The 12,571-nt window shown below is 42.5% G+C and overlaps 1 protein-coding gene across 8 annotated transcripts in view; it reads right to left on the bottom strand.

Moving 5' to 3' along the window:
• Window positions 1-9,748, bottom strand: part of GPATCH2L (G-patch domain containing 2 like) — a 143,658-nt gene extending 133,910 nt beyond the window's left edge. For all 8 annotated transcript variants that reach the window (XM_053601944.1, XM_053601943.1, XM_053601948.1 and 5 more), the window contains exons 1-2: window positions 9,675-9,748; window positions 6,860-7,531 (exon numbers count right to left, since the gene is read on the bottom strand). In XM_053601944.1, coding sequence (XP_053457919.1) covers window positions 6,860-7,521 — 662 coding nt within the window. In that variant the 5' untranslated portion in view covers window positions 7,522-7,531; window positions 9,675-9,748. The remainder of the gene's footprint in view (window positions 1-6,859; window positions 7,532-9,674) is intronic.
• Window positions 9,749-12,571: the final 2,823 nt, after the last annotated feature.

The raw sequence follows: 12,571 nt of genomic DNA on the forward strand, positions 1-12,571 counted from the left end.
GGTAGAGGTTATTCAGAGAAACATATCAATTCTGAAATTATTCCTATAAGTAATGATTAGAACATATAATGAAAGAGTTTGTTTTCCAGTTTCATTCAGGTGGTGCCGTGAAAGAAGGCAGAAATCTCTCTGGTTTGACAGGCTCATAATGTGACTAGCATCTTCAGGTATATTCTGTGGGACGCTCCAACTCAACTCGGGGCTGTGCCTTAGAGAAGTCCTTGTGCCTTAGAGAAGTCCACCCATTCTGTTAAGACTTACGTGTTCTTGGTACCATTCATCTTCAGGTAGGTAAAATACCCTTTCAAAGTAAATTTTTAAAGAGCATATATGCTAAGACTTGCATAGCTGAGAATATCTTTCTGTTGCCTTTACATATGAAATATATTTTTACTGTTTATAAAATTTAGGGTGAGGAAAGCAACTTTTTCCCCCCTCAAAATTCTATAGGCTAATGTAGCCCCTCATCTATAATACTGTAGGGATGAATGTCCATATTATTTTAATCCCCCCCTTCTTTTTTTTGAGACAGAATCTCAAGCTATCGCCCTTGGTAGACTGCCGTGGCATCCCAGCTCACAGCAACCCTAAACTCTTGGCCTTAAGTGATTCTCTTGCCTCAGCGGCCCAAACACCTGGGACTACCGGCACCCGCCACAATGCCCGGCTAGTTTTTGTTGTTGTTGCAGTAGTCATTGTTGGCTAGCTGGCCTGACTGGTTTGAACCCACAAGCCTTGGTGTATGTGGCCAGAGCCCTACCCACTGAGCTACAAACGCCACCTTTCATCCCCCTTTTAAAGATTTTTCTTTATACCTACTCCATCATCAATGCAGAATGCGAAAACATTACCACAATATGCCTAGGTAAAAGTCTCTTTTCACAAGTTTTCCTTTTTAATCTTCAGACATAATTTTTAACTCAACATTTTTTCTCTTCAGTTGTATTTTTTAAATTATTCTTTTCCAATGCTTTAGGTTTTTTCCCTTGGAAATATTTACACACAGTCTGGCCTCTATGCTCTGTCCTTCAGATCTGATTTTCTCTCCTCCTTAAGCTTTCTAGGAGGGCTTCCAGCGTTTTCCGCATCAATTCAGGTTTCTGCACAGTGAATGATCCTTCATTTTAATATTTCAATTACTTTTTTAATTTCCCTACAATTCTTCCTCCCAAACTATTGGGTTTTCAAATAGCCATCTTTCTCTTCTATGACTTACACTGCTCCTATTTCAAAATTAGTATATCTTCTTATAGCCTGACAAAGATTTTCTAAAATGCTCTGGTTCTCACTGGCACTCATCTTCAAAGATCTGTTCTTCCTTTGAACTTTCAGAACAATGTTCCTTTCCTGTATTCTGCAGAATTCGTTCAAAGGCCACTTTTTGTTATGTGCCAACAGAAAGGGTACACAGATTACCTTGGTCCTGTTCTCTATTCCCATGGACATGGGTAACATGCTCATCTCAGATCTGCAACTGGCCAAGAGGCTATCTACAGGCCTAGCCTAATCCCCAGGGTTAACAGATAGGCTTTTAACTCATACCGCTATCAGTCTTCTCCTAACCCTCACTGACTGATTCTGGCCCCATTCCAGGAGTCTTCAGTAAATGAAAGTGGATAAAACACTAATTTCCAGAACGTACTACAAATAAGGCTTTTTTCTTTTCTGCTCATGCTAACAGAAATCTTTTTCTTGGAGGCTATACTTTCCAGGACTTAACACTCTGTGACTTCCTCCCACCTCCCAACATAAATACACACAGAGAAAATACTAAGCTGTCCTATCCAAGTATATTGTGGGAGTTCCAGCCTTTAAATAGAAACTGAAAGAAACTGATTGGGAAGTGAAAGATGAAACAACACTGCCTCAAAATGCAGCTACCCAATTTTCTGATTGAAACAGACCAGGCACTTCTGAACCAAGGAGTGACTACAGAGAAAGGAAGCAGGGTCTTGCCAGCTACCTTCAGGGCAGGCTTCGGGCTGCTAACGTGGGCCCACAGTTGCATTGCTCACTACAGTTCCCTCAGCTTTACACGGTCAAGAAACCTTGGCAATAGGCCAAATGTAAGTTTCTGGAGATGTGAGTCTGCAATGCTTCATGTTTGCATAAGTATTCCAGTGGGCAGCAGAGGCTGCTTATCAGACATCTTTTAAACTACGAAGTTAGCCAGGTGCGGTGGCTCATGCCTTTAATTCTAACACTCTGGTAGGAGGCCAAGGCGGGTGGATTGCCTGAGCTCACAAGTTCGAGACCAGCCTGAGCAAGAGCAAGATCCCATCTCTAAAAATAGCTGGGCGTTGGGCGGTGCCTGTGGCTCAGTCAGTAGGGCGCCGGCCCCATATACCGAGGGTGGCAGGTTCAAACCCGGCCCCGGCTGAACTGCAACCAAAAAATAGCCGGGTGTTGTGGCGGGCGCCTGTAGTCCCAGCTACTTGGGAGGCTGAGGCAAGAGAATCGCTTAAGCCCAGGAGTTGGAGGTTGCTGTGAGCTGTGTGAGGCCACGGCACTCTACCGAGGGCCATAAAGTGAGACTCTGTCTCTACAAAAAAAAAAAAATAGCTGGGCGTTGTGGCAGCACCTGTAATCAGCTACTCGGCAGCTCCTCGGGAGGCTGAGGAAAGAGAATCACTTCAGCCTACGAATTTGAGGCTGTTGTGAGCTGTGACAAGGCACTCTACAGAGGTTAATGAAGTAAAACTCTGTCTCAAAAAAATAAAAATAAAATAAAATAAAAAAGAAGTTAAGGTGGGAGGCAAGTTGTGACTGAACACAATCAGAAAACATAAACATTGCAAGGGAACTTGAAGTCTTTCAGTCCAATCTTTTCAACTCTACAATAACCCAGTAAGGGTCATGAAATCGAAGTGTGAATCCATCTTGTGACCTAGAACTCATTAGCTACTAAAATAATTCACTTCATTTTCATGGAGTTCTAACATTTAGAGTGTTATATTTTATATTGAGGCAACTATCCCTGAGTTCTAATTCCTTCTTTGGAGCTACACAGAATAATCCTAACATTTGCTTGAAGAGGTAGACTCTTTTAGGAGACAGACATTTCTATTAAGAGATAAAACTTCACATATAGGCTCGGTGCCTGTGGCTCACATGGCTCGGGCACCAGCCACATACACTGGAGCTGGCGGGTTTGAATCCAGCCTGGGCCTGCCAAACAACAATGACAACTACAACCAAAAAATAGCCGGTTGTTGTAGCAGGCACCTGTAGTCCCAGCTACTTGGAAGGCTGAGGCAAGAGACTCGCTTAAGCCCAAGAGACTGAGGTTGCTGTCAGCTGTGATGCCACAGCACTCTACCCAGGGCAGCACTGTGAGACTTCGTCTCAAAGAAGAACTTCAAATATAACAGTATCATCTCTACCTTGTAAGCTGTCTTTTTTAGTTGTTCCAAAGGATATGATAGAATTTTAAATATTTAATAAATCTATATAAGCATACTATGCTAGGTATTCAATACTCTCAACTGCAATACAACCAACTCCAGCAATAGTAAATATACTCTTGGGTAGCATCCCTATTTACAAAACAGAAAACACAACGTTCCCACTCTACCAAATATATTCTTTTCCACGGCTTCAGTAACCCCTGATTAATGACCTCCTCTTGCAAAGGAGGCTACTTACCTTAACCATGAAATAATGAATGCTATTGATCCAACAAGCTACTGCTATAGAGTGTTATTGATCACCCAATCTTTGGTTAAAATGGTCCTCATTTAGCAATTTCACTGTAACACACACCTGGAGCAAAGCATGCTCATAATTAAAGAGTTTGGGGGAGTTAAAGTGAGAGGTGATGGACAGAGATCTCAGCTTTCTCCCATTTATTCTTGTTTCTGAGCTATTGTTTGTGTCAGAAGGGATATTGATTTTCTATAAAAATAAGAAAACAAGAAGTACCAAGGGGCCGCAGAAGGTCACTTGGGTTGAGAAGGAGGGGAGGTTTAGCACTCTATCTCTGTCACTTGCCTCCCAAGAAAAGGGAATATTTTCTCTCCTGTGAGATCAGCCTCTAATACATCACCTTAGGAAGGCTCCTAAATGTGACTTCAGGCCATCACCAATCAATTCACTTATGAAAGAAAAAAAACCTAATCAATATTCAAGAGGAACAAATATGTTAGTGAAGAATAGAGCAAAATTAGGCTATGGTCACAGAAGAGGTAATAGATATTAAGAGCTGCTATAAATTAGCTGGGTGTGGTGGCATGTGCCCGTAGTCTCAGCTACTTGGGAGTCTGAGGTGTAAGGATCACTTGAGCACAGAAGTCTGAGGCTGCAGTGAGCTAAAATCCTGCCAATGCACTCTAGCCTGGGTAACAGAATAAAATTAAAAAAAAAAAAATTAAATTAAATTAAAATAGCTACTATAGACAATTTGAATACAGATCAGTAGAAAGTAATTTTACAAGAATATTTTAGAATATTCACATACATACACAGAAAAATGTTAAAATAATAGTTTGATCTTTATGCAGGCATAAATAAAAGTCATTATAACCACTTTCAGTTACCCCAGAACTCATGAGGGATTGGTTGGTATAGAATTGAAGATCAGACAGAGAAAAGCAGCCAAGCACAGTGGCTCACACGCCTGTAATTCTAGCACTCAATTTATCCAGACTTTCAGATAACTAGAATTTATATTACTACCTGACTATAATGTGCGATAGATGTGTCCGGGGTCAGAAGAACAGGAAGACTGAGCCCCTCACTGCTAGGTCACAGGCTCTGCTGTCATCTTAGAGCAGACAATTAATAGTCCCTCTCCTCCTCCCACACACACACTTACGTCAAAGTTTAACAAGAAATTACGGGGCAGCACCTGTGGCTCAGTGGGTAGAATGCTGGCCCCATATACCGAGGGTAGCAGGTTCAAAACCGACCCCGGCCAAACTGCAACCCAAAAGTAGCCGGGTGTTGTGGCCGGCACCTGTAGTCCCAGCTACTCAGGAGGCTGAGGCAGAGAATCGCCTAAGTCCAGGAGTTGGAGGTTGCTGTGAGCTGTGATGCCACAGCACTCTACTGAGGGCGATAAAGTGAGACTCTGTCTCTAAAAAAAAACTGAAGAAAAAAAAAAGAAATTCTGGGGAAGAAACATACACAAGCTATCATCAAAAAAATCTATTTTTAAAATCATCATTCTCAACAGTAAGATTTCCATTGGGGGGTGGCGCCTGTGGCTCAAGGAGTAGGGCGCCAGTCCTATATGCCGGAGGTGGCAGATTCAAACCCAGCCCCGGCCAAAAACCACAAAAAAAAAAAAAAGATTTCCATTGGGTATATATATATATACTCAATATTAAAGCAAACTTAAATGCCTCAAAAGAGGGTTTCAATAGTGTGAAAGGCTACAAGTTGACTAAACATTTATTTGACTAACGAGTGGTACGAGGAAAAAATACCTTTATGATCCAAAATGAACATTCAAATTGGGTAGATAGGTCTTGGAAAGACTAAGGCATTACAGGACAATTAGAAAAGCCAAATTAGGAGCCAACTTTGATAAACTTGAGCAGGCTGGTAAATACAAAGTTAATAAGAAAAAACTTCAAAGCAGGATTTAAAACCATCCATGAAAGGTACAGGCATACAGATCTCAACAGCTTTTCCTCTTACTGACACAGCCTCACCTCAGAGTTCCTGAGATTTATGTCTTTGTTTTTAAGGGAAACTTCAAAAAGGTCGTATGTTCTACAGTTGTGAAAGTTAAGTGGAGACACAAAAGGGTCATGGAAAAGGCAAACTCAAAGGGCAGGAAAACATGATGGCTAAGAATGAGCTTTGGAATCAGCTTTGATTCCCAATGTTGGCTTGGCTGACCTTAGACCAATTATCTAAACTCTCATAACCTTAGTTTCCTCTTCTATAAAATGCAAAGTGGAATTGTGAACACTAAATATCAATATGTGTTAGGCCTTTATAGTACAGTGCTTGGCTTGGCACCTAGTTAGGGCTTAATAAATGCTAACTAACATTCACAATAATAGAAAAATCGAATACAACTCCCCCGGGAGTACTCAACCCACCTGGAGAACACCCCTGGAGGCATTTGGGTTGATACAAAGAAAAGGGGGTGAGAACAATGCAGAGATGCTGGATATCCTTCAATGTACACAAAGAATCATCCCATTCAAAACGCGAATAGCATCCTCATTAAGAAACATATCACATATTAATATTAATAACATTAAAGTATCAAGGGGGGGATAATCAATGTTCTAGGACTATCCGAAATGTAAAAAGTAAAAAAGTTACCAAAAACTGACATTTTAAACATGCACTCATTAGAGAGAAATTTTCTTGGTCGATCATATTTGCTAGAAGGATAATAGGACTCGGTGCTGTTAGTTTCAAAGCCCAATATGTGTTCGGACAACTTGAAAGTCAGCCATAGAAAATAAAGTCAATATAGTCAAATTTTAAGTGGTAGAGAACAGAATTGTAGCCAACAAGTATCTAAAGCCATGATTCTTAAGGGAAATAGGTAGCTTACCAGTTACATTTATATAAGCCAGCCTCTGCTAAGACCCGAGTTCTAAAAATCAGTATCTATGTATGAACTATGTGGCACAAAAGGAAGCAAACTGTTTTTCAAAATCAAACTCTTGGTTTTAGAAACAAATGTGTTTCTATTACATCTAGCCTTCTTGAAGCAGGAAATAGATTCATGACAGTATTATAAAAGCTAGAAATAAACTACTGATTGATTAAAGAAAAGCTACAAAATCAATGCTAGAATGGCTGATGAAAGGAAGCAGAACTTAACAAGACTGTGGATTTGCATTTGGGTTAAAATTAACCAGAAAAATCTTTGACTTAGTAAACGAGATCTCACCATTCTGACATGTTCTCATCAGAGCCCTGTTTTTGTTCATCACCTTCACACTCCATTCTTTCTTTCCTTCCTGCTTTGCTTAGGAAAGTTCTATTTTCTGCTGATTCACACAACCCATGGCCTGATGAAGTCCAGGGCGTATTTTCCTTCCAGCGAGACAGACGCTGCTTCTTAGCAGACTTGAACCTGCAGCCTCTCTCATAGCTCCAATCTGACACCTTCAGCTTCTCCTGAAGGCTGGCAGCCACCTCTGATGTCACTCGCTTCACCTTCCTCCGGCGCCTAAGTGGTCGGCAAGGTGCATTTTCAGTGAAAGAATCAGATTCATGCCAAGAATGTTGCTTACTCTTAACAATCGCATTGAGAGCTGGGTGCCGTTTGGCCACCATTGTGTCATCAGAGTCACTAAAATTAGTGACCAGGGCCACTTCTCGACATTCCTTAGTGGCCTCATCCAGACTTGACTCAGAGGCCTCACTGTAGCAGCAGGTATGCTCCGCCAGGTGAGTGAAGTCAGAACGACGCTTCCGGCCTCGGCGTTTCCGGAGCTGCCGCCTCTGCTGCCGAGGGCTCAGGGCCATCTCCTCCCACAACTCACCAAGCTTATTCTGCTCAGATGTTTGCTCCAAGGCTGAGGCTAAGTCATGTACCAGCTCATCCATGAGGCCACATCTGCCAAAAGGAAGTTTGGGAGGGGGGACAGAAAAGAAAAAAGAAAGCCTGAATAGGATCTGTGGTTTTAGAATAATTTTATCAAATAGATCACGGTGCTCCAGAATCTTGTCTGTCCATAGAAAATAAAATCACCTTTCATTTGGCCACACTTAGACTCTGTTGCTATCATCCATGTTCCCTTAAGCCACTAAAAATAGGTGTTTGGCCCTTGTTAAATGCCCAGAATCAACATGTTCGTAAGCACAAAAACTCACAACACTCACCAGATGACAACTGGGACTAGATACTTTTCTGTTTTCCCCAATTAGCCTTGTCACTAAATGAACCTAATGATGAGATTCAAAACAATTAGAGAATGTCTCATCAGCGAGGAGCAGAAAAACACAGAACTTCAAACTCGGCAGAATTGGGAAACACAGGGTAGGTCCCAGTCTCACCAAGGTATTGAGAATGGATGAAAAACTGTTCTTTGGTCTGGGAACACTACTGACAATGCCTGTAGCAGAGAACAGAGCAACTTAGTGACACAACTGTACAGAAGACTGCTTGCAGTCTTAATGTTTTAAGAATTTGTAGTGACACAGGTTTGTACTAGGAATGAAATAAACAGATTAAGTTTACACTTACATTCTGGTACCAACTACCACCTGGAAACTACCAGGTACAGAACCTTATAGAGTATGTCATATATTTTTGAGTAATTCACAACTTTGAAGCTCTCTCTCCTCTCATGCTAATTACATGCTTTCGTGCCACTCAATCACATAAAAACAGGATACAACAGCAACTGAAATGACAGAGATGGGATAGAACCTCTAAAGATTTCCAGCCAACTGCTTTCCAAACTTTCCTACTTTTCTGAGTCATGCTCATCAAACCATCACACTTCAGGGGTCACTTCAAAGGTAAATCTGTAAAGGAATGAGAGTAGTAGGAGTAATTTTCAAAATTATCTTTTAAAGGGAAACGTCTAATATAATGTGTACAACACCTCATTAAATTAGCACCTTTTCCTAGCCCTTGTTAAGCCCACAGTATTTCAAGACCGTAATTAGAGCTTAAAACCCTATGTGGCACCACTGTCAAGACCACACAGTTTTCATTTTGCAGAGTGCTTTCTAAAACCGATTTTCATGCTGTGCTCTTCTGGCTTATATGCCCTATCTGTGGAAGCAATGGTGACACCTATTTCCCAAACTGCCACCTAAATAAAACTTCTCCAAGTGTCAAGGCACATCCGTATGACCAAGTTCCTTTAAGCAATAAAAAGTGATTTAAAACACCATGACTGGGTGTGGGAGTCAACTATCCCTAAGACCAAAATAGACAAAGAAGTGGGAAGAGCACGTCTAAATCTACTTCCTTAATAAAGAACTACTGCTTTAAAAATTCAGGCAGAACAGCACAAACTTTAAAGTGGAATGAAGTTACCAAACAACTTGTAATCGAGGCCTGTGCAGAATTCTTCCTGTCTCAAAGACTACAACCCTAACAGTAGGTGACAGACGAACCCTGGGACTCCCACACCTCCAGTTTCGGGTGCACATCCCTAGAGGATTCCGGGTCCAGATATGCACCAGGGTAAGCTGTCAAGCACCAAAAGAAACGTAAGGCTGGTGGGCACCAAGTGAGAGGCAGGCTCAGGGTGGAAAGAGGGGACGGAGTCGAAGGTGATAGGATCAGGAGGCAACTTCTCATTTGGGCTCACCAGGGAGAAGGGGTCAGCCTTTCTAGGGCAGAAACTGCCAAAAAGCAAGTCCTGGAGACTGGGCTCCCTCCGTGATCAGCAGTCGCAACATGGCCACATGCTGAGAAAAACTGTGTTTCAAAGGACTCTCCCCCACTCTCCAGCCCGTCCCCCAGGGCTAGAGCGACCACGGTTCAGGACACCAAATCCTCGCGCTGTCTGCGGCCCAAGAGAGGCAGAAGGAAGACAGAGGAGGGACTGTCGCCCCAGGGACTGCCCAGCCTTCATCCCCGGGATGGGGGCACGGGCCCTGAAAAGCAAGGCCCAGCCACCCTCGCCGATCCCGCCGGCTGCCGCGGCCCCAAGACGCCCTTAGCCATTCAGCCGCAGCCCGGAGCCCCGATCTCCTCCGGCACCGGGTCCCCGGTACCCCAACCCACTCCGCCCCCTCACCGGCTGCCGAAGCCACCTCCGACGGCCGCTGCTTTCTGGGCCGAGGCTCCCCGCCGGGGTTTCCCTCTCTGACCTCATTTCCGGTCTGGGCCGGAGGGGTGGGGCGGTGGAGGGGGAGGAGCTGATGGCGCAAGAGGGTCCGCCCGGACCCCGGGCTTCCGCCCACAGTGGGCGGGGCCACGGAGAAGCCGGGAAAGGGGACGGTAGGCTCCGAGGTGCGGACAGGAGCGGTGGGTGCGTCCAGGGCGCCTACGAGGGTGAGGTGCCACTGGGGGGAAGACCCGGCATGCTGGCTTCATCTTCCTGTGGGCGTCAAAAAATTGGGCCCGGGAAGGGCCGTCAGTTTCACCCTGACCTACTTTCATAGAGGACGTGTATTTTAATGACATTTCGTAACCATGAGAGTTGGTACAACCTTTGGGAGGGTTAATTTACATTGAGTTACTCAGAATCTTAAAAATATACATGTTCATGTCTTGTGCAATAAAACAAGTACTATTGAAATCTAAAAGAAATATTCGTGAGCTCATACTGATATAAATAAGTTATTGAATATATTAATAAAGAGGGAAAAGGAAAATAAATCTCTCACAGAAGAATTACAAATAATTCATTTAGAATCTCCACCCTGGAGCATCACTCCCAAGTGTAGGCTGTGCATAGTGACTTCCTTCCAAAGGGGACAGTATGAAAAGGGGAGAAAAATGAGTAACTTTAATAGCAGAGAAACCTGGCAAACATTACCTGATCAAGGTTAACGTTAACGGTGATGAACCCTGTTGAGAGTGGCATTTTGTGGTGCTTTCTTTACAAATATGTAACCCCAGACTACACGTGAAAGGAGACTGGGTGCAGTGCCTTAACCCTGTAATCTAGCATTCGGGGATGCTGAGGCCGATGGATCTCCTGAGCTCAAGATTCTAGACCAGCCTGAGCAAGAGCCAGATAGCTAAAAATAGCCGGGCACAGTAGTACCATCTACTTGGAAGGCTAAGGCAAGAGTATTGCTTGAGCTCAAGAGTTTAAGGTTGCTGTGAGCTATGATGCTATGGCACTCTGCCAGGGTGACAGAGTGAGTCTCCAAAAAAAAAAAAAAGGAAAAAAAATCAAACAACCTCCAGCTGAGGGACGTTCTGCAGAATGAATGCCAATATTCCTCAAAATTAAGGTCATCAAAGATTAGGAAAGTCTAAGACACTGTCACAGTCAAGAGGAGCCTAAGAATCCTCATTTTCCAAAGTGGGAAGTCAGTACATAAGGCCTAAGTAAATAAGTGATGTCTACAACTTCAAAATCAAGAGATAACAAAATAAGTATGTTCTTTGGCTAGTTGGAGGTTAAGAACCAAAAGAACCAGTTAAATGAGTTGAAAAGTGGTTTTTACGGGCGAGAAAGGGGCATTGGGCCTCTGCATTTCTCAACAAGCCCTTTCCACGAATGGCATACTTTACATGGCATGGATCTATATGATTGTGTTCAATAAACAGCCTAATAAGATTAAAATTTTACCGTTAACAAAAAAAAAAAAAGAAAGAAAACGTGACAACTAACTGTAATGTGGAATCCTGTGCTGGCTATGGAAGGGAAAAGGACGTTAGGTAAAAACTAAAAAATCTGGATAAAGTATGAACTTTAGTTAATAATGATGTAGGAATATTGGTTAATTGTGACACAAGTGAGCTATACCAGCATAAGACGTGACTAATAGAAGACACTGTGGATCATACAGAAACTGTAGTATGCCCATAATTTTTTTCCAGATCTAATACTCTTCTAAAATTAAAAGTTTATTTAAAATATGCATACCTTTTGACCCAGAAATTCTGCCCTTACAAATTTTATTCTAAGGGAAAATTGAAAATAGGCACAAAAATGTTAAATATAGGTAAATTCATCTCTGCAGCATTTCTGAAAGAGAGATGAGAATAGAAAAGCCAGAAATCCCACAATAAGGATTAGTTAACTAAATTATGTTACATCTGTGGATGGAATACCTTGCAACCTTTCCAAATTGATGTTGTGAAAGAATATTTAATGACATGAAAGTCATTGATTTATGATTGTATACATTTCTGCATGACTGTTATACTTCAATAAAAAGGTTAATCTAACAATGTAGACTATGATTCATGTGTAAAGGAAATTAAATTAATATTTGCCTAAGAATATGACTAGAATGATAGACTACAAGACATCCAAAATTGTTTTCATTATAAATGAATACCTCTCCAACTGTTGTTTTTGTGGATTTTCAGGTGAAACTTAATGTGTAAAGAGTGAAGGGAGGACACAAAGATGGCTGAGAGTTCAAGCCAGAGTGACTAAGAAAAGGGTCAGTGCCATCCACACAGCTGGAGAAGTCAAGAAGACAGGAAGGTTTGGTGGGAAGATGATTAGTTACATTTTGGACATGCTGAATTTGTGATTCCCACAAGACAGAAATGGATATGTTCGATAGGCATTCACAGCCATCAGCCCCCTTGTCTACTTAAGTAAAAAGTCTCTCCCAGAAATTACATCTGTTCCCCTAATGTCAGTTGCCTGCATCAGCAAAAGCTCCCCAAATTTTCAGAAATCCAGCTTAGATTTTAGCATTATGCTAGATATCTCCACTTGTTTACTCCACCAGCATCTCCAATTTAAGATGTCAAAATAAAGGGCCAGGCGCTGTAGCTCACGCCTGTAATCTCCCGACTCTGGGAGTCCAAGGCCACTGGATTGCTTAGACCAGCCTGAGCAAGAGTGAGACCCAGTCTCTAAAAAAACAGCTGGGCATTGTGGTAGACCCCTGTAGTCCTAGCTAGAGGCTAAGGCAAGAGGATCTCTTGAGCCCAAGAGAGTGAGGTTGCTGTGAGCTATGATGCCATAGCACTCTACTGGGGGCAAGAAAGTGAGGC

This window comes from Nycticebus coucang, chromosome 9 (genome assembly GCF_027406575.1).
Source record: "Nycticebus coucang isolate mNycCou1 chromosome 9, mNycCou1.pri, whole genome shotgun sequence".
Classification (NCBI taxonomy): domain Eukaryota; kingdom Metazoa; phylum Chordata; class Mammalia; order Primates; family Lorisidae; genus Nycticebus; species Nycticebus coucang.